Source organism: Talpa europaea (assembly GCF_964194135.1).
Source record: "Talpa europaea genome assembly, chromosome: 9".
NCBI classification, from domain to species: Eukaryota; Metazoa; Chordata; class Mammalia; order Eulipotyphla; family Talpidae; genus Talpa; species Talpa europaea.
The window spans coordinates 46,889,225-46,912,668 of record NC_140076.1 but is presented as its reverse complement, the minus strand read 5'-3'; the positions used below and the strand labels follow the sequence as shown (position 1 = coordinate 46,912,668).

Sequence of the window (23,444 nt, the reverse complement as noted above, 5' to 3'; positions counted from 1 at the left end):
ATTCTTTGATAAAATATTAAAATTCATGTTTTCCTTATGTAATATATTTTGACCTACATGGCAACAACAAAACTTAAAGTAAATTTCACTCTCAGCTGATTGCTTTCTAATAGAGCAGATAAATGATAAAATTAAGAGAGTAGGTGCTTGCTCATATCAGGTTAAGTGAAAGGAAAAGCTTGTCAGGCTTGATTTCTTTGTTAACTCCCTGAATTCTATATTAAAAGTCCAAGCTAGAGCAATGAGGCAAAAAAAAAAAAAAAGATACAAAAGGACTACAAATTGGTAAAGAAGAAGTAAACCTATCAGTATGTGCAGATGAATGACTGCAAAAGATTCCACTAAAAACCTAAATTAATAATAAATCAATTTAAAGTGTATGGGTACTGTATGCAAGCAACAAATTAGAAGTGAAAGAAATCCAGAAAACAAATCCATTCACAAGTTCAAAACGAATAATCAAATACCAAGAAGTAAACTTAACAAAAGATGTGAATATACAATGCAAACTATAGACATTGTTAAAAGAAATAGAAGACATGAGGAAATGCAAAGATCTCCTTGCTTATGGATTGGAAGACATTGTTAAAAATGGCCATGCTGTCCCAAGCAATATACATAGCCAATGTAATACCTGTGAAGGTCCCTAAGAGGCAACAATGTAAACCAACTTTAGCTCAACAATCATAAATTTATAAAAAGTTATCCCCATACATTTCTATCAGAATGAAAATTTCAAGTAAAAATATAGAAATTCTGTATACAAATATCAAATATTTTTTCTATAGAAAACCACACATATTCTATGCATGTAGGTATACATACATGTATATATTTATATATATGATAATCAAATGCAGGATCACTACTTATTGCAAATCACCGACACGTTGCATACAAGATTGTCAAAGTCTTACCATTTGAATCATATGCAGTTTTTTTCTTTGGAAATATCTTTACATAATCTCCCTCTATATTCATATGAGGATGAATATGTTTCATGTGATATGAATCAAAAAAGAAAGCTTTGAGGGCTGAAACAAAGTAATGAAAATTATAAATTCTCTGAAATTAGTTCAGTCAATTTGTTTATCAGAGACAATTTCATTCACCATTACTGTATTTTAACTTGTTATTTCGAAGGATGTATTCAAAATGAATATATTCTGGACATGTTTGAACATTATAATTTATATCTTAAAATTTACTTTAAATATATAAATTTTTCTAAAGAGATACATTTCTACCTTAAATCTGATAAAGTTTTACTCTTTTCGCTGTTTTTTTAAATTTTTCACTATTGCACACAAAGTTAATTTAATCTTTATTGAATCAAGTAAAAGACAAAATATGTATGTATGCAAGGGATCCATAAATCATAATAACTAAATCAAAGACAAGCTACTACAATATCTTAGAGGATAGTATCTACAGTTTAGCATACTATATAGAGAGTCACTGAATTAAATTCTTGAGTGATAATTTCCATACCTGGTATATTTTGACCTTTATCATACAGGAACATCATGGAAATGTAAGGCTCCCAAATATTAGTCACAAGTTTTGATACTTTAATTTTGAGTAAGAGGTGAATCCATATGAACTAATAATTTTTGAATATCTACTGTTGCATAAAAGGATGTCACACAGGGAAAAAATATATATGTATGCAATGATTATTTCAGAAAATGTATCTCGCTTTTCAGAGCAATTTTATAGGTATCCTCAACTTGATCCAAGATTTTGAATGTTTTAAGTGTGATTGTATGAAGCAGGAAACATTCTAATTTACTACGCTGATAGCTTCATATTATCAAAAAGCAAAGGATTCCAAAGTGAAACTTAAATATACTATATCCACAAAATCCATCGTAGCTATCACTGGTCAATTTGCATTCTAACAAGTTATGAGATGACTGAGTCAAAATGACAAGAGAGAAATATACTTTGAGCATAAATGCTAAGGATTTCAGGAATAGGAAAGGTAGAGATGGTAAAAAGGTAGCAATTCTTATATACCCAATCTTTTTTCTTGTATTTCATTAATATTATTCACCATTCATTTCTACATTAATAAACTGCCAGTTTAATCAACAGCATTTAAATACTTTCTTCCCTTTTTGAGAATGACTTGATTGGAAACACTAATACTTTAAAATTGACCTTGACTTCTTACCTATATCACTTGAGTTAGTATCAAACTGAGTAATCTTTTGGAAGTTCTGAGATATCTTTAAGGTAGTTTGTTCCACAGTATGCATAAGTTTTGTAAGATGAGTTCTTCTAAGATTTGTAGATAATTTGTCCCAAATTATGAATGTATCCTTTTGAATAATATTATTCACAGTTTTTATAAACTCCTGTTGGAAAAAAGGGTGTCTTTTAAGATGATAGAATAATACATGAATTGTTAATATAAGGAAAAATTTAAATTTAAATTAAATTAGTAGTTAAAGTTCAACATACTTACAGTAAGTGTTGAATTGGAAAGAGTGTCCTTGGCTGAGTTAGTGCTATTCATGCAACCCAGTAATGGGGATGATTCAGTTAATATTTCTGTATATGTAATTATATCCATTGGTGAAAGATCTTTCACAGAATTTTTATAGACTTCTTGTAGCAAAGCCACAGGTTCTATGCTTCTAAGCTGAACACAAATGAGTGCAGAAAAAAGAAACCAGCTTAGAGTACGATAGGATCTTTTCAGGAATAAAGTCTGTATGTCAAATTTATTGTGGATTTGGTTTTCTTGCCCTATACATCTGTAACGTAACCAACTAAACCTCAACCAAAGTATGCAGCACTTAAATCTGAGATTATTTATAAATGTTTAGCAAATAACTTCAAAAACTTAGGAGTTATTTCATAAAAGAAATAGAACATGTTTAAACTGATGTTTTTAAAAATTAACTTTCAAAAATTAAAATAAATTATAACTTAGCAATTTGAATTAGATTTTAATGAGCCAGAGAAAATTCTTTATATAATGAGATAAAATGTAATTTTACTTTCACTAATAGCTACTCATGTTGAGATTCATACTTTCAATCACATTCAAATAAGTGTCCTACTTTATTTATTATTTGAAATATTCACTTTGAAGTAAAAAATCAATTGTGTTCATGTCTATGTCTACTTAGAACATTGGGGTGGTCCTGGAGTCAAAGTTTGTTTTTATTATTTTATTTTTGAACTTCTTTTGTTGAAATAAATATGTAAGTATACCAAATAGTAAAAATGTAAGATGAGATAAATACATAAAAATCATCCTTAATACTTTGGGGATTTCAAACTAATCCTATTTGTGACTCAAACCTAATACTTAGATCTCTACTTGTAGATAATTTCAACTCTATACAAAGATTGACTGTTATTTTTCTTAAATGTGACAGTGGAAGCGTTTTAACTGAAACTAAAATGCCAGTATTTTAAAACATGCAATTTAACTAATCTACTTACTTTTTTAAAAGTTTTGTGAATTGTTGCAGTGATACATGCACTATCTAAAAGGCAGTCTGGATTCACATTTTCTGTAAAAAAGAAAATAATAATATTCTTTAAAAAATATTGTTTCCTGAGATGATTGTGTTGGTTCCAGAGATTTTTTTTCTCATTTATTTAAACATTAAAAAAATTCTTAACAATTTTCATTTTTCTTGTTAACATTTATTTAAACTATTATTTTTAAATTTTATTCATAATAAAAATGCTTTTATTTTACCCACTAAAATACACAATATTTTGTGGAAGACAGAAGATTGTAGTTACTTCCCAGGAGACAGAAGACTGACAATGCTGAGTTTGCATTATCAGAATCCTTAAAGCTATTTTAAAGCTGTTTAGTTAAGGGTTGGCTATAGATTCTAGCCCAAACTGGTTAAACTCTAAAGCAACATACACAAAGAGGGCACTCAGTGACCTAAAATTAGCTTAGATTCATTAACATCTATTTGCATCTTAGTGTGGCTGATATCTTGCCATTTTCTAAACAGATTCATGAAGAGGCATGATCTGGTTATGAAGTTGATGGAGGACAGAAATAGACTAAAAAGGAGGTGCCCCAAGACCAGAACCTGACTCACAAGGAGGTGGGGGTTGAGGGAAATAACATGACAATTAACCTAACTGTAGAGGTCGTGACCCTTAGGCACCAGTGCCTTATCACAAGGCATGAGACCCAAGAAGGATCAGACTCCTACAGGGAGTGGAGCACAGGCCTGAGGTTAAAGATATGGAGATTGGGCCCACCTGGTTTTGCCTGTCCCTTCCTGGTTTTGTCTGTTACCCAACATCAGCAACAAGCAGGTCACTCCTTTGAGGAGTGACCCCTCCCAAAGAAAAAAGGACTTTATCAGTACAGTCTTTGCACAGGCTGGGGCAGCACTCCCATTGCCCACCTGTGACTATGCAGGTGCCTCTTTCTACCAACTCTCTCCCTCTGCAGGGCAGCAGCTTCCTGTCTGCCAGTGACCTGTACCATGCCGGGGCTTCTCTTCGCTGACCTCCCTCAGTGGAGGCCGCTCTCCTCAAGGCCGCCCACCTGCGACAACGCAGGCCTCTCTCAGCAAACCTGTCCCTTTCCATTTCCCTAATAAACCTGCTCTTTAAATATAACTAATGTCTCTGTCTCATGGAGAAACTTGCCTGGGGAACTTGCTGCGTGCTGTGGAAATGGGAGCTCTGGAGAAACCTTTCCCAGAGTGAACCCAAGGACCCTGCAACTCTACAAAACTCCATCAAAGTTACACTGTCTCCAGTCACCCAAGATTTCATGCATTTCTTCCTGCTCCCATCCTGTCCAATACCAAAAGTCCCACAAAATTACTAATTCCTTTTAGAAAGGGGAAACAGCTTTGAGAGTGTCTTTTCTGTCTCCATTTTTGATTCAAGTAATAAATTCTTCCCACAAATCTTCAATTAGTCTGGTCAACTGGTTGACAAATGCTAAGAAACAAACCCTTTGTGTTTGGTAACAGTTTCCTTTGGGTATGTTAAGTACATAAATACATGGTCCATATCTTTCATTAAATAAGACAATATTTTCTTCCCTAATTTCATTTTGTCAATGATAAAATATATTTGTAAGAAGGTGGGGCCTCCCAGGTGGCATAAGAGGTTAAGATGCAGCACTGTGAAGCTATTCGCATCCACTGCAGCACAAGTTCTACCCCCAGCCTGGGAGGTGACCTACATGGCGCAGCAGACCTCTCCTGACTCTCCCACTGCTCCCCTCAGCAGTGTATTTCAGTCAGTGTGCCAGTTCTGCTCCCTATTCTGTCTCTGGTGAATCCTTTCACCCCGCTTCTGCACCTCTGGCCTGTACCCCAGTTCTTGTATGCATAAATAAATAAATCTTTAAAAAAAGGAAGGTATACTTCTTTGATACTTTGACATCACAGTACATATTTTACATAGTTCCTTGATAATACATAAAATAAAATATAACTTACCTTGGCAGTAAGTGCCATCACTAGGTGTGAACTGTGATTTTCCTGTCGATGTCTGATAACCTTCCTCGCAGGAGCAGATATACCCACCAAGCGTGTTTTTACACACTGCATGATCACCACAGACTACTGATTCGCTGCACTCATCTATATCTGAAAATATTTGAAAAAATAATTTTTTAAATTTAGTGATTATAAACTGCTATCTTTTTGATAATAGTGTTACAGAAACATCTCCAAGAAAGGGGGAGGGACACTGAATAGGTGCCATTTTCCCTACCCCTATTTACATGCAGGTCCCTTGGATTACAAGTCTCAATACGCCATGAACGAGACTGAATGGAGGACAGGTGAGAAGGCGCAAGGTAGGGAGGTAGAACAAAAAGAATACATGTGAAAAAGGACTGAGAGGAGACAAATGGAAGGAGACAAGTGGCGAAGAAGCATGGAGGGCTATTTGGAAGATAAAAAAAAACATATGGGTGACAGACACATGAGGAAGCTGCTTCTGGTCCTTGGCAGTGACAGTGGCAGCCACATCTTTTCCTTTTTCCTTTTCTTTATTTTTCCCCAAGAGCTGGGGTACAGGCCAGATGCGCGGGAGGGTGAGAGAGAATTCACCAGAGACAGAGTGGGGAACAGAACAGGCAGGCTGACTGAAATACACTGCTGAGGGGAGCAGCGGGTGAGACAGGAGAGGTCTGGGGTGCCATGTGGGTCGCCTCCCTGGCTGGGGGCCGAACTCGTGCTGCAGTGGATGCGAATAGCTTCACAGTGCTGCAAACAGCTCCTCGGAAACTGCAAACAGCTCCATAGTGCTGCACTCAACACCCTGTGCCACCAGGAAGTCCCTGTGGCCATATCTTGACCAAACGTTGGATTATGTGGGATATTGTTAATTTTGAGTCTTTCCTTCTGTTTCAGCTCTCTGATATCTGCTTAACCCCTTTGTTGTGGTTTCTTGTCAGAAGGTACCTTAGACTTGTGGCAAGCTTTTGGACTTTGGTGACCCCACTTTGGGCCATGTGTCACCCTGATTGGCTGTGCATTTACCCATGAGGGGATGGGTAACTTGGGGTATTTATTGGGAAACTATTATTTGAAATAATTCTTTCTCTCTCTGCATATCAATTCTATTAAAAATCATTCACACTAAAGTATGCTTCCTTTGCCTCTGTGTGTACTTGGCATACCCTTTTAGAGCATGCCACCTCTTAACAGTTTGGGGTCTTAGGGTATCCCTCAGCCATGTATTGATAACATTATTATGTCAAGTTAATGAATTCATATTAAATTTTACAATAAGCAAGGAAAATCAGATCCATTGGTAATGAGAGCAAACTTAGGTACACTTTTATTATTATTATTATTATTATTATTAAACTCTGATTTGGTCAATCTATTTTGACAGTGCATTGAAAAATTTATTCATGGGTTAAACTGTTGAATTGTTTTCTGAATAGAATGATCAATCAATAAAATAATTAAATCAATTTCCATCATTGACCATTTAGTTTTAATTTAAAAAAAGCCCAATTTTTAAAATGTATTTTAAACTAAATTGACTATCACAACTCAGTTGAGAGTAATTTGGGGAATATAACAGAGTGACCCATTTATTTCTGAAGCTTCATTTTTGCTGTAAGTTAAAAAATTAGGATGCAGCATAATGTGTGATTCAACTCCATTAAACTTTACTAAAAGTTATTCTTTGTTTTCTGATTATATTTTACTGCAATTGTTAATATACAACCACCATAGATAAAATAACCAATTGTACAGAATTAATTTTCAGAATTTTAGTAGCCATATATCAAAACCACAATAAAAATACTAGTTTTAAACTCACATAATTTATATCCCTAATTTAAAATTTTACATACTATGGCAAAATATTTTAAAGTTATAAATACAGTATAAATATTATGCCAGAATAAGGAATGATTCCAAAGAACTGAAGAGTACAGATCATTACCTTAAAGTAATACAAATTTTTTTTGTGTTCCCAGCTCTGACATCTTAGGGAGTCACTATGTTAGATTAATGAATAAACCTGTAATCTCAAATATACAATGTGATTTAAAAAAACAAATACAGTGGCATAATACTGTTTGCCATAAAAAGGGGGCATAATCAAACTACAATTTAAAATGCCATTTAGCTAGTTATCTTAAATGAAGCTGATCCTTATTTCTTACTTTAAAAATGCAATAAAGGCACAGAAAAACACTAAAACTCACAGTACTGGAAAGTAAAAATGACAGTAAGCATCTTGCCAGATTTTGAAAAAATTTCCATTAGTAAGAAAGTGCATGGTACTTGTTTTATGAAGACAATTAGCAATCTAAGGACTGAAGAAACGGTAGAAACACCCATCTTCTGCCAAATCCATATACTCACATTGTATTCTATCCACAAATCCAAGTTCACTACTTTCAAAGAAAAAGGAATGCTACACTAGCACTCCCATCTGTGTGTGTGTGAGTGCGTGTGTGTGTGTGAGAGAGAGAGAGAGAGAGAGAGAGAGAGAGAGAGAGAGAGAACAATGGCTTTGTGCCAGAGTAGTCAACAGCTTCGCTTCCACTATCCTCATCCTATCCTTGATACCCCTTGGCCACCTAGCAAAATATAGAGAACCATAAAATACTGAAAGAATATCTGGTCCCCAAATGGGATGACATTGGTTTAGCCAAAATGAATATGACTGCTATTTTACAGTAAGATGCACACTAACTTCTCTTGCAGTTTTTTTTTTTTTTTTCAGTGCCAAATACATTTGGGTCTAATAAAACCATACAGATTAACACAGTAGAAGACCTTTATTCAAACTCTTACATTCCTTAACTGGGTGACCTTGGGTAATACTTAAGAGTCCCTTTTAATAACAAATGAATAAATGTCTATGAATGTTGATAGTGGTACCTAAGATATAGTAGATGCATGTTGTAAATGGTAAATTAAGATGAGGGATTCTATTTATATTGTGTGTTTTTTATTAGCAGGAAACTTGTGAATATGTAGCTTTGGAGAAAACAGATTGATAATGCGTGTCTTACTTGATTACTACATCTTGGTATTCCTCAGAGCTGTAAAAAAGAAAAAGAACTCTCTCCCCTATCTTAATGATAGCTAAATTGCTACTATGTAATTATTTCAGTCAGGCTACAATTGACTTACCATATTTAATAACTGACCCACTTTTTCCATTATCAAACAAATGCTCGACAATACTTTTAACTTGATTTGGCTAAATGTAAGCACATCATAACAATCATTTGCTTGTGCACATCAAAAAGTTTATTCACTACTTTTTCATTAGTAAGGATATGCTTGTTTTTCATATCTACAATAAGCCAGCCCAGCAGTATTTTATCATAATCTTCTTTCAAAACATAATCATATGATTGTCCTGATTCTAATAATTTTTATCAATAACTGAATTTTCTAATGTTATTTAACTCGCAGACTGCAGAGAAAAGATAAAATGTTCAATTACTGGAAGTAATTTGCAAAGACAAAACTGAATGGTAACATTATTCAAAACCAGAAAAAATTCTGAAGTTGTCAGAGTACCCAAGTCAATAAGATATAAAAATTAAAGCATTAAACACTGCTCTTAAGCATATGGTAAACACAAAGTTGTTCTTGAGTTCTACTCATGAGGCCTTGGGAGGATTCCCTTACTGCTGAAGGCCTGTTTCCCCATTTTGAAATGTCAACCTGGAAATACGTTTCTTGGGTGATGTACCATTTTACTGAAATACCATTTTAGTATATTTCCAAGGGGAAGAAAAATATGATTGGTGGTAAATCTTACCCAAAGCCTTCTGTGTCAAAATTACTTTACCTGTGGTAAAGTATTTGAGTATGGACTAAAGGTAAACAATTTTACCTGCATCACTTCTTGTCCTGAACTATAGTTTTTCATTATTTATGAAGGTTTTTAGTGACTATAATACCAGGCATGCCAAATTTAAGGATCAGCTAAAATTTCAAATCAGAGGTAATATACTGTAAGATGAAGCACTAATGTAGAAAAGGAATGGAATTTGGGTTTTTTCTTCAAATTTCCTGAGTATTCTAATAGTGCACAATGAAAATTGCTGAAGAATTGGAAAAAAAAAATAGCTGCTCTGATTTTCAAAAGAGCTTAATCTTTAAAACAATGAAATTGGTGAGAAATAACAGCTTTCCAGAGTATGAGTTTTTCACTGAATAATTCATCAAACAAAACAGGTAGAAACTGAAGGATGCTATAGTGGGTATTAAGTTTATTGGGTTTTAATATAACGGTTGTGTTTATTAATTACTTGAAAGAGCTAAAAAGGGAATTCAGGAAAAACTTGGGGTTACTCCATTTTTGTCAGGAAGAAATGAAAACTGGGAGAGTCTTAAATTATAAAAGTATTACATCTCCATAGAATGTTGGTATTCGGGGGCCTCTCTGGTGGTGCAAGGGGTTAAGATGCAGCACTATGAAGCTACCTGCAGTCACTGCAGCATGAGTTTGATCCTGACCAGGGAGGTGATACACATGGCGCAGCAGACCTCTCCTGTCTCGCCTGCTGCTCCCCTCAGCAGTATATTTCAGTCAATCTGCCTGTTCTGTTCCCCACTCTGTCTCTGGTGAATCCTCTTACCCTCACACCTCTGGACTGTACCCCAATTCTTGAATGCATAAAATTCATAAATCTTTAAAAAAAAAGAATGTTGGTATTCAGACATCTTTGTGTGTATGTTTTTGGAGTCTGTGATTCATCCTTTTTTTTTATATTTAAGAATTCTTTACTTGTAAGGAACAGGAACAGAGAAACATAGCCCTTTGTGAATTGAGATGTGTACAAGTAAACATATCAGATGAAAAGACAGATGCCTTCTAAAGACAAGAGGGTATGGAAACACAAATTGTATTAAATTCCAGTGATTAAGATGTTACAATTAGGCTTCTTTACTCTCTGGAAGATTTCTAGTAAATCTTACAGAGCTACATATTTAGAACTTTAATATGAAAGGTAAACACACACACATTAACTTTCTAAGTTGAATAGTAGTAAAGACTTGAGAAGAATAAAGAGTGTGGCTGTATGTTCTGGGCAAAACCTCATAGATTCTTATTTCTGAACTATATTCTAATGTTATATTTCAATAAAATATTTGCTGCAAATACTCAAGTTAAAATTATCATTCAATAAAAATAGTATTATTTTCTCACAGTTTAAATCTCTACGCCCTTGCAAACCTTGAGCCACTGAATTTTCAAGACTCAGTTCCAGTGTGTGAGATTTCAATGGTCCACTGAAGTATCTTTGGAAATAGCAACATCCAAGGCTGAGTCTAGTTCTCCCTGAACATTTTCTAAGAAAATGTAGAGCCCATCTCAGAATCTCAGAGTTTATCAATATCTTGTGATACAAATGATAATTTTCATGTTGGCACATTATATTAAAGGTAAATACTCTGTTTTGGTCACTACGCTAGAGTTCACAGGTTCATAAATTTGTAAGATGTATGATTTTTCTCAACAAAAATTTCTTTTTCTTATACCTTTGGCTAAATATCCCATAGTAATTATTATACAACATTGGAAATGTAAAAGAGTTTTCTGAAAGTATTCAACAACTAAGGTGTATTCAAGGAGTTGCAGAATTTTATTAGAATATTATTTAATATACCTCTAAAGGTAATTAGCAATAAGAAACAGGTAAAAATTTTAAGTGAGACTGTTGAACTTACCTACGCAGATGGTTCCATCATTAGTGATAAACCTTTCTTGGTTACTGCTGGATCTAAAACCGGGCACACACATACAATAGTAACTTCCCTCTGTGTTAGTGCAGTTAGCATTTTCACCACAGGACTGGGTTAAATTTCCACACTCATTATCATCTGTGGACATATCAATTTAAGACATTATTTTCCTGGAACTCACATGAATTCCTAACTTTTCCTATTGTTAGGGGAAAAGGATGTCCTAACAGGTGGAGTCTGATGAGACCAACTTTGTACCTAAAGCCTACATCGACCAGATGCCACCGGTTCGCTCTGATTCTATATGGAGTATTTCAACAAAGCCAGTAAAAATTGCTGTTAGTTATTTTCTGCCCTGTGATTTTATGCAAAAATAGGAAAAATGGTTTAAAAGTATATTTAGTTTGCAAACTTTTGCTATGCTGTTAAAAGTTTGGGATCAAGGTTGAGAAAATTTGTGTTTTACATCAGTTGAACCATTTTAAATTTTTTTTCCTGTGATTTTTTCATATCTGCTGTCTTGTTTTGGCTAATGACTCCAGATGTTTTTTTTTTTTGGGGGGGTTTGAACTGATGAACTATATTTCCAGGAATAGAGGACTTTTGCTTTCCACAATGGACAAATACCTGGAGGGACTGGTTTTCTTTCACACTGGAACCTGGTAAAAATGTTCATCTGAGACTGCATCCCAACATCCATATATTCGATCTTCATCACCATGGAAATGGTGGCAAAAAGTGAAAGGGGGGAATTGTTAGGGGGAAAAGGATGTCCTAAAGCTAATTCCATACAGGCTTTTTGGATTCCACCCCCACCCCAGGCCAAAGCCAAAGACACTGGGAACTCCAAATCCCATCCCCACCAAAGGGAAGGTAGCTGGGACCTAAGGGTGGGGTTAAGCAGCCAGGTTGATATAAAAGGCAGACACGTGGCCTTTGGGGGGTCCCCCCATTTTGGCTCTCCACCAGCTCACAGCATCCGGCCAGCTCTGAGAGTGCCTTTGGGTTTCCAGGTCGTTGGATCAGGTAGGACGCATTAAAGACTTTATTTCCCTATTTTCTCCCTGAGTTGTACATTTCCTTAATTCCCTTTCCCTTGTAAATAAACCTTTTATTAACCTTTTGTGTGTGCCTGTAGTGGAGTATTAATAAGTCCCTTTTAAGCGCGCGGGTGAGGACCCACAGCCAGGAACCCATTCAATATCGGGCTGCTCTATAACACTATCACTATTTGGGAATTTTGACTATTAAATAGTTAATTCTATAGAATACAAATCCCACACTTGCTTTATTCTTTTTTATAATGCAGAACCGGCATTATATGTTCATAACGTGTTTTTGGATATAGTTTTTACGTATGGAACAATTAAAAGATGCCAAAGACAAAGAAGGAAATAATATCATTTATGTCTTTTCACCTTTCACCTGACTGCAGGGTAGCTCCCTACCTTGTAGTGTCCAAGGGAATGCCCTTTAAGACATGACTGGGTTACTCCATTTTTGTCAGTAGGAAATGAAAACTGGGAGAGTCTTAAATTATAAAAGTATTACATCTCCATAGAATGTTGGTATTCAGGGGCCTGCCTAGTGGCGCAAGGGGTTAAGCACAGTGCTGTGAAGTTGTCTGCAGCCTCTGTCTCTGGTGAATCCTCTCACCCCCACAACTCTGACCTGTACCCCTGTTCTTGTATGCATAAATAAATAAATCTTAAAAAAAACAAACTTAAATTACCAATAAACCTGGGCTATTGTTTAAAAAAAATATGACTGGAATTATTGTTACTACCTTCCATTGAAGGCTCCCAGTGAACCGGGGACTCACTCATCTGCATGATCTGACTTGAATTTTTAATCCTTTTACAAACCCTATGAGACAAACATTACTTCCATTGAACAAATAGGAACACTGAAATAAAAAAAAGTTGGATTACCTTGCCCTAAGGCATACAGCTAGTAAGTGATGAAGTTTTATTAAAGAATGCCAATGTGATCTCATTTTTCTTAAATGCTACATTATAAAAAGAATGCATGGTAGTAGTAGTTATCTATTGAGTGTTTATTATGTGCTAGTCAGTGTGATAGGAAGATTCCCATTAAATGGAAAATACATTGTGACTACCTCAAAAGGTTGTCAAAAGGATTAAAAGTGTTGATAGGCAGATAAGACTTAGAATGGTGTCTAGCATGTAGTAAACAATATATATAAGCATGCTAATCTTACTACTGTAAAAATATTATTATTGCTATTTTGGTTACAAGAAATCAGATCTTATTATACTCTACTGAAATCCTTAACAGCTATGGCCTTTAGCATGTAATATAAGCGCTTTCATAAGTGGGCTTCCAAAGACTTGGAACCAGTATAAATCACTCACCTTTACACACATATAATAATAATAAAGATATAATAAGAAATCTAAAACATAAGATCTCTAAATGCCTAGGAATTCCTTTAGTATAGATAGGATATATCTATTCTAAATATAAGGAAAAAATCAAATTAGTTTTGTCATAATGCAGTTACAGTGCTGAGACTTAGCCCCTACGCCACTAGGGAGACCCCAGTGTAATTCTTTGAAGTAATACTGAAAAGGAAATAAAAATTATTTGCAATGATAAACATGTTTTGAGGTACCTCCATTCTCAAGTTAATCCAGATGACACAGAATGTCCACTTTCGCGCATGGCTTAAACAGTAGCATTATAACATTTTTCATTATCAATTATTCCATGTTATTAAAAGTTATCCAAAACATCAACAAGTGGTCTCATTTCATGTCATGATGTGGAAAATATAAATTTACTTCATAAAAGATCTCTGGATTCATATTCCCAAATATCTGAGACCTGACCTTGACTTTTTAGTGTCCTATAAGGTTGAAAGCTCAACAGCCATAGATCGTCATGATTATGAGAGTGTCCTTTAGCAGATCTGCCAGAAGGTAAGACTGGCAGGCCCTTTTGTTAGACCCCTATTCTAGGACATAGGCAAACTTGCCCCCAAACAACAGAAGCAGGCCTCGCCTAGCATGTCTTATGTTCTGAGTATACACTTGAATCTCTACTCTTCACACATTGTCAATTCAATTGCTTAAGAAAAAAAAAACAAAAAACATTCAAGAGAAAAACCAATCAGCCAGAGAAGCAAAACTATATTTGCAAAGTTAGAACAGACCACCTCACACCTAAGATTTTTTTCATGGTTATGGCATTAGCGCCTTTTTTTTTTTTTTTTTAGCTGTAGCACAAGTACCTCTCTGACAGGTTTAAGTTCTAATCCCTTGGCCCCCTTGAAAGTTCTAATCCCCAGCATGTGATCCTATTTATTCTTGAGTAAACAGAAGTGCCCACTAGCAAGAGAAGAATTTTGATGTCCCATTGGGGGAGCTCAGAACAACTTAGAGACTTGCAAGAACAAAGGTTTAGTTCTCAAAAGCTTTTAAAGACCAGGCAGGTAACTCAAAGTCTGACACCAACAACTGCCACACAACGGGTTGGTGTGGCCTCTCCTACTGGTAAGTACACATCTCATTATAGGAATTAAAATTAAAAAAAAATTAAAAACATATTTAAATCACTTAGGTCAGCTTTAGCATTTGTCAGGTAGTCTCAAACCTAATTTAAAATGTGATTGGAGTTGAGGAAAATCATTAAAAACACAAAAATAAAATAAGATAAATTGAAAACACTCTTACAGAAAATATTGAAGAGTAGTACTTTATTATTTGTATGTATTTAATTATCAGTTTATTTATTTTGCATTAAGAGATATGTTTATGGGACTCTATATGACTGTGTGTACATATATATATACACTCAGAAAGCAAACCACTAGGTCTATATATGCATACAAAAGATATTCGAGTAGTTTACTAAAAGTAACTGAGAACAGCTCACAAATTGAACACAAGCATCTATAGCCAGTTAAAAATATTTCACAAACCTTGGTTTTGATTCAATCATTCAGTTACTCAAATATTTATGAGGTTTTCCAGTTCCCAAATGTGAATGTGTCTACACTGGGAAATAAGTAAAAATTAATCAAAAAGTTGGGATCTGTGCCTTGCTGTCAGAGTTCACATTCTAAAGTAAGTTAACACATGAGCATATAATTGAGTTCTTATTAAAATAAAAGTTTCAATCTTTATCTTAAAATGTGACTCCCTTCACAGCATACAGGGAGAACTTTATAATAACTTTAAAAGGAATTGTGCTCTCAGATCAGTTATTGGTAATATAGAGAATGATGAAGACTGTATCCCTTGTGGTCTATAGCTGCAAAAATGATATGCAAAAATACAGAGAAAAAGGCCTCCCTAGGTCTGAAGTACTGGTCACATTCCAAGAAAATGAGCCATTTTATATCACCTGTTGTTTAGAAAATTACTATTTCTGAAACTAAATTAATATGACATGTGCTTTGACTCCAACATTTTTTTTTTTACTAGTCTTGAGTAACTTGTATTAACTTGGCACAAAAGACAAAGATAGACATTGATTTTTGTCTTTCCCTACTGTGTGGTTTTGAACAGTTGATGTCAAATTCATTATCAAGAATTTGGAATAAAAATATTTCTTATCTATCTACCAATCATCTGGACTGGATATACAATATGGATGAATTCCCTAATGGTCTGATCAAATCTTGTTCCATAAAATACCACTTTTCTAAAAGCAACCTCCTCTCTTCCCTCAAGATAGTGAAGGTAGGCAAGAAATTATCTTTGTGAAGTAATATATAAATATGAATTATTTAAATAACTTTAAACTTTCTAGCATTCAACTTCATAATAATTAATTTTCAAGGAGAAAGTTTCTTTGGATATGTATAATACATGAATATAGAAACCAGCTTTTTTTGTGTTCTTAATTTCGGTGTTCAAATCAATTTATCAGTTGTTAACCACTCTCTGCATCTCTATATCTAATTGTAGAATTATACTATGAATATTTAGATTAGGATTTCACTTGAGCGAGTTACTATAATGCTGTTTAAATGCAGATGTTTTGAAATGTCTCAAAAAATTTAATAAGGAGAGAAGCTGGTATTCTTTTAACAAAAAACAAATTTAAAATAATGACACATATCAAATTTCAGGTATTTATTAATTGGTATAAATACCAGCACAACATATCAACATAATTTCATACATTAAGAGGGGAGATATTTTTTGGTTAAGTAGAAAACTGTGCAGATGGCTTTTGGAAGACTTCATTTTAAGCAACATTACAGTGAAACATTTCATTTAGAAGTCTGGACCTTCTTTCTTCAGTTTGCTATAATCTGCATTCAGTGAGTAGACCATATAGTGATCACCGGGACTCAGTGTGTTCCAGGGTTCTGGGTTATTCTTTTTTTCTCAGTTTATGTTTGGACTGACTATGCCAGGTGCATGACACAGTGCTGCTCCAGCACCTCAAGATTCAACAAACAAAAAGAGGGGGGTCAAGCTTAGAAGCTTCTTGGCCTGACAAAGCATGTGGCAGAACATGACTGCACCACAGACCTTGGGGCAGGAAGAACAAATTTGCGAAGACCTGGGACTAAGTAATTTCTGCCTCCAAACTCATACCAGCTCATCTCTAATATAATGAATTTAAAACAAGAACAAATGTACACACATAACCTCTATCACAGCAGGATCCACCGTTACTGGAAAAGGTGGACAAATAATCAAATCATCAGAGTGTAGTTTATGTAGCAAATGAAGAAGTTTTAACAGTACAGTGACAACTCAGAGAAGAAACTGGGATCCTTAGCAAGTTTTCAGAATAAAGGCATGAGGATTATTTACAGGGAAAGTTTAGAAGTGGACAGGATGCTAGAGTCAGGCATTGAAGTATATAAAGAATTTAGACAAACAAAAGGGGCCCCAGATGTCCATTCATACAAAGGAAAGAACATCCCCAAATTTCTGAAGGTCTGAGTCGATGTGTACTGTAGAGCATTATACTGCTGAAAACTGAGTCTAAGGGTAAAGGCTGAAGAGCAAGAATCTTTGTAGGCAGATATGGTCTAAACTGAGAAAACATTTGCTAAGAATTTGGTACCATATTCATCAGGTAAAGGATGTGTATGATCAATCAGATTTTATGTAGCAGAAAAATATGATGGGATTTGAATTTCAAAACAATTTTTGAACTATAAAAAAATGCAGCTAAGAAACATGTAGATGGGATAAAACACAGTAAGATATAAAAAACCAAAGCACAGTTGAGGAAGGAGAGTGGCTTGCATTTCAGAAATATTTAGGTATTAACTTAGTGCTCTGGGGAGAGAAAATAAAGTGGATAGGGTTAAAGTACATCAGGAATTAATTGAAAATGTGTTATGGCAATAATACTTACATGTGGATTTTTTTTTACTTTTGTGCATTTACATAGTTTTATAATAAAATAATTTTTTTAAGATTTATTTTTATACAAGAACTGGGGTACAGGCCAGATGCGCGGGAGGGTGAGAGGATTCACAGGAGACAGTGGGAAACAGAACAGGAAGACTGAAGAAATACGCTGCTGAGGGGAGCAGTGGGCGAGATAGGAGAGGTCTGCATTGCCATGTGGGATTCTCACAAGCCGGCAAGGATCGAAACCACGCTTCAGAGGCTGCGGACAGCTTCACAGTGTGGCACTCCATCGCCTACACCACCAGGGAGGCCCATAGTAAAATAATTCTTGAAATATTTGTAGGGCTTCAATACTAATTGAGTAGGAGTTGGTCAGAGAGAGAAGAAGCAAGGATGTCTTCCACGTTCTGCCTTGGAAGGATCTGTTGAGATAAACTGATGCACTCACCTGGACAGTGAAAGCAAAGAGGAACGTTGCTTAGGTCTAAAAGAGTGAATTCATTTTTCGGCCTCCCTGGTGGTGCAAGGGGTTAAGAAGCAACCTATGAAGCTATCTTCAGCTACTGCAGCATGAGTTCAATCCCCGGCCAGGGAGCGACCCACATGGTGCAGCAGACCTCTCCTGACTCGCCCACTGCTCCCCTCAGCAGTGTATTTCAGTCAATCTGCCTGTTCTGTTCCTTCCTCTGTCTCTGGTGAATCCTCTCAACCCCGGCACCTCTGGCCTGTACCCAGTTCTTGTATATATAAATAAATCTTTTTAAAAAAAGAGTGAGTTTATTTCAACATGGAAAAATTGCAGTGCACTAAGAGTATCAACAGTTGAATAGTCAATAATAGCTTAAATTGTTTAAAGTAACAATCTGGAGAGTTTTTTATACTTAAGATTGCCTAGTTCCACAGACCAAGTTGTATTTTTGCACAATAGCTTGAGGTGTGCTTTCTTACAAAATGTGCTTCTAAACAAGACAAAACTCATGAGCATCTATCTATTGATAATGCTCCAAATTTCAGAGTGATACTGAGTACCCTACTAGTGACTATTTTGGGCAACAAAACATGTAGTTACATTAGTCTCTGCATAATCATGAGTATTTTACTGGCTTTAAAAGGTATTAGCATTACAGATTCTGAACCAGGTTTCAGTTTATATTCCATTGTTCTATTTATTACAGAAGATAAAATATAATTAAAAATGGAAAATATTCCTCTCTCTTTGCTGGCACTTGAAATATTGACATTGCTCAAACTTTGTACAACTTGAAAGACACGGAACTTTAGCAGCACATCACTCCTACACACATTTTCCCTCTGAACATGACTGCCAGTAAAAATCTGTAAATTTGAACACCAAAATGACTATAGCCCTTATATGATTCCTTGTGAGACAGACCCTACATGCCAAAGATGGTACAAGGCATGTTTTTTTCCCTCTTTTTCTCCTCCAGGCAGGCTGCTGGATTCATTTGTTTTCAGTAGCATTGGAGATTTTTCTCTTACATCCAGCACTCTAGTGAACTTAGAAAGTCATTACTTACCTCCTTAATTATAGACTTTATATAGTTTTTTAAATATAATGTATATAATATGGTTTGTACATACTGGTCCAGAGAAAAGAGGGAAATAAAGATCAGCAGAAGGAAAAAAAAAAAAAAAAAGGAAAACTGCAATGAAGCTAAAATGGGTTCAGTCAGTCAAGAAAAGTAATGGAGTTATTGTTTCCACTCTGATGTCATTACCACCCTTTATTATAAGACAAGGAAAAGAAAGGTGCCAAAGACATAGAATTATATTTTTCTTCTTCCCCTCCGGGAATTTCTTTTGCTGTACTTGAGTCTTTGAATGCAGGCTAGAATCTGAGTATGATACATACATAACCCACTCCACATAGATACAGGTGTACACATGCAGAATTAATGATGCAGACACACAAAATAAACCAAATATTGACAGCATGCATCCCACTTTCCATTATTGATTATAAAACATAACGTAAATTCACATTTTTCATGACTATGAATTAATACATTCAATTTTGTGAAGGAAAAGTCAGATAGAGCAAATGTAAACTGCTAGAATTACCACGGTAAAGAAAGTAAAATTATACAAGAATAGTTGATGTGAGATATTTATTATTTTTTTAAGATTTCATTAATGGAAATGTGTTTCTTAACTGAAGCAGCAAATATCATGTCAAGGTTTTTTGAAAGGAAAAGTGTGACTGACTATGGAGCAGATTTTCTCTTATCAGAACATCTAAACCACCATGGTGTGTGTGTGACTTGGGGGAGGGGAGGGAAACACCTATAGAATGGATAATCTGTAGTTTTTGCATATTCTCATTACCTGAGGGAATGTACCACTTAAGAAAAGGTTCCCATTTTATGTTTATCACTTTTGGTCCCATCTTTATCAGAACTATCAATATAAACATTTTTGAGCAAACAAGCTGCTCCCCTTAGCAGTGTATTTCAGTGGATCTGCCTATTTGGCTCCCCACTCTCTCCGGTGAATCCTCTCACCTACTCCCTCCCCTACACCTCTGGCCTACACCCCAGTTCTTGTATTCATAAATAAATAAAGTGGAACTTAAAAAAAATTCACTGAATTTAAACAATCCACAGTTTAGTAAGTAAAACATCCTGCAAAACACGAAGATGAACTCCACCTCCCATTGCTTACTAATTAGTTGAATTATCTCTGGCATCTTTTAAGAAAAATGTTTACTTTGAGACATATCCTCATATGAACTACTTCATAGAAATAATAAAAATGTGACTTTTTAAAAAAAAGCATCTGCCTGCAGCATGATTTTTTCTATTAAATTTTGCAAAATCTTTACAGATGTTTTTTGAATTTTATTGGTATCCATGGTAGTTTATAATTTTATATACATGCTTTAATTTTACAGTTTAAAATTATAACACAAATACCATAATAAATATTTAAGACAGGAGTCTAGCAACTATAAGTCCTTGGAATACACCATAAATCTGACCAAAAAACAAAAACAATCATGATTTTTTTTTAAATATTAATTGCGGCCACGACATCCTCAATGAGTGACCTAACAATTATCCTGTTTTCCAGACCATGTACATCACAGAGTCAAATGTGATCTGAACAAGGTTTTAGAAAATTTGAGATATTGTCATAAATTTTCCTCTTTAAAGTGTATTTCCTTGGATAAGTTTTGCAAGCATTATTTGTTTATTTAATTATTTAATTTATTTATTTGTAATCTCATATAATTAAGCACATTTACATACCCACATCTTGCTATTTTTACATATATAAACTGAAACAACTTTTTCATTGAAAAACACACTTCTTTCATGTATTGTGCTTTGATAATTTCAATTTTCAGTAGTGCTTTAAAAGACATAGATTGTATGGTTTCCTTACGGTTATGAAATACAGTTTGCACAGAGATGGCTCAAGTCACTTGATTCTATTTAGTGCAAGGTCCACACTCTTAAGATTGCATTTGTCGATGACCTACTGTATGACAGAGTCAAGATGTGTTTTTCACCAGCAGTCACAACTCTGAAGCACAAATATCAGGACTGCATATATAGTCTGATGCATCACTGTATGTATAAGAAAAATGTTCCCTTTCTGGGGAGCATAACTTTGTAAGCACATGAATAGGAGAGCATTTGCAGCCTTGGCACCAATTAGAAAAAAATATCCCTTCCTCTGTGCAAATTAGTCCTGCATCATGGTACAGTGTCTAGAGAGCAGTGAATGGACAGGATTTCAGGCTACATTGCAATAAACAATTAATACTTCCTTGATATGCCTCAGTTGGCAGTCCTTTGTCCTTCCTAGAGATCACATTCACTGTTTTTAGCTATTACTCCTGGGGACACTCCTACATTTTTTTCCTCCACTCTTGATCTTGCACTGCATTTTAATTCAATAGCTACTGTATAATCCAACTTATTTCTCTCAACAGTTCCCTTTATTAAATATGGAAAGTTTTAATTTAGTACCTTCCTCTTCATAGATGACAATCATTTTGCCTCCCTCGAGTTCTGTTTTATCCACATCATGATTTCACAAGACTCCTGCAGACCCACACTGAAACTGAGCACATCTTTAATTCTTTTTCCTGTCTTCTCCATCCAAGCACCAACTTTACATTGGCAAAGTCAGGATGACATCTTATTCTTTAGCTATTTTCCATACATCATACATTCTTAAAAATTATAGTAAAATGTCATTCATGTATTTCAATATACGTTGTCTTTATTTGTTTTAAGAAAATAATACCAAATTTAATTTCAATGATTTTCCATCTTTCTGGTGATTTTCCATCTATCCTTTCAATGATTTTCCATCTGTCCTTTCAAATCTGACATATAACTCATTATATACAAAACAAAGTACAATAATGGTGAGGATATATGTAAACTCTATGGCTATATAAAACTAAACAAATAACAATTTTTAGTTATTTTTTTATTGAGGCAACATTACATTAGAATATTATGTCTCAGGTGTGCATCATTGAAAAGCAATATCGATATATACAATTTAAGTTCACTCCTGAAAGCCCAATGCTATCCTCCATACAATTATTTCCTTTATCTTGATTCACACATTGCACATATCTCTTACCTTCTAATTACCTCCAATTGGTCTTATAATTCAACAGTTTATTTTTTGTTTTATTTAATTTCCTGTATTTATTTGTTATTTCTAATATATTTTAAGTAAAATATGTCACCTGTAAATAGTGATAGTTTTACTTCTTCCTTTCCAACTTGGATAACTTTTTTTTTTAATATCTTTTCTTTTTTTAATTTTAATTAATTTATTTATTTATACAAGCACTGGGTACAGTCAGAAGCGCGGGAGGGTGAGAGAATTCACCAGAGCCAGAGCAGGGAGCAGAGCAGGCAGAAGGACCAAAGCACACTGCTTGAGGGGAGCAGCGGGCAGCAGGAGAGTCTGCGCGCCATGTGGGACCCTCCTCCATTGGCCAGGGCAGCTGGGGATCGAACTGGTGCTGCAGAGGCTGCGGGCAGCTTCACAGCCCAGTGCTCAACTGTTGCGCCACCGGGGAGGCCCTGGATAACTTTTTTTTAATCCTTTTTTAATTGTTGTTGTTGGACCTTCTAATACTATATTCAATTGATGAGAATGGGTGGCCTTATTTTCTTCCTAATTTAGAAGAAACACTTTTTTTTTTTTTGTGCTACTGTATATAATGTTGGGTTAGACATGTATGTTTAAATATTTTCCTTCCATACAGAATTTGTTGAAGGCTTTTATCATAAAAGGATGCTGAGTCATGTCGAGTGCTTTTTCTATGTGTATTGCAATGATCATATTATTTTTGTCCTTTCTTATTCTTGAAGTGGTGTATCATATTTATTAATTTACATATGTTGAACCATCCTTGCTTTCCTTGAATAAATTTCACTTGGGCATTGTACATGATCTCTTTAATATATTATGAATTAATTTTGCTAATACTTTGTTGAGGATTTTTTTCATCTGTGTTCAGAGATGCAAAATCTTCAACAAATTTTGACTAATACTATATAGGGTCCCTATCCGCTTGAGAAAGAAAGGCCATGGAAACTTGCCTTTCTCAAGAAAACTTGATAAAAAACTATGTTTTGTGTAAAAGTTTATTTTCATATTTTATGTTTATTAATAAATGTTTTTGATATTTATCATTATCAGATGGTGAACTCTTTATAAAAATGTCCCTGATTTTAAACTGTGGGATTCTTAAGGGAAATGATAATAAATTATTGTGTCCATATTTTTAGACATGTCTCTTCAAATACCTGGCATATACTAATGCACAATAAATGAGGCACTCAAAGATTTCTTGTTTGCACCCAGATCTGAGTATATCATGTACCTTTAATCAATAAACTATTTA

The 23,444-nt window shown here is 34.7% G+C and overlaps 1 protein-coding gene across 1 annotated transcript in view; it reads right to left on the bottom strand.

Annotated features, from left to right (window-relative positions):
- Positions 1-23,444, bottom strand: part of ADGRL4 (adhesion G protein-coupled receptor L4) — a gene marked incomplete at its 5' end in the record, with an annotated part of 81,638 nt that overhangs the window by 28,511 nt on the left and 29,683 nt on the right. Inside the window, 6 exons of the mRNA XM_084241771.1 lie at positions 918-1,034; positions 2,177-2,360; positions 2,471-2,647; positions 3,460-3,530; positions 5,451-5,600; positions 11,181-11,333. Of these exons, the coding sequence (XP_084097897.1) occupies positions 918-1,034; positions 2,177-2,360; positions 2,471-2,647; positions 3,460-3,530; positions 5,451-5,600; positions 11,181-11,333 (852 nt within the window). The remainder of the gene's footprint in view (positions 1-917; positions 1,035-2,176; positions 2,361-2,470; positions 2,648-3,459; positions 3,531-5,450; positions 5,601-11,180; positions 11,334-23,444) is intronic.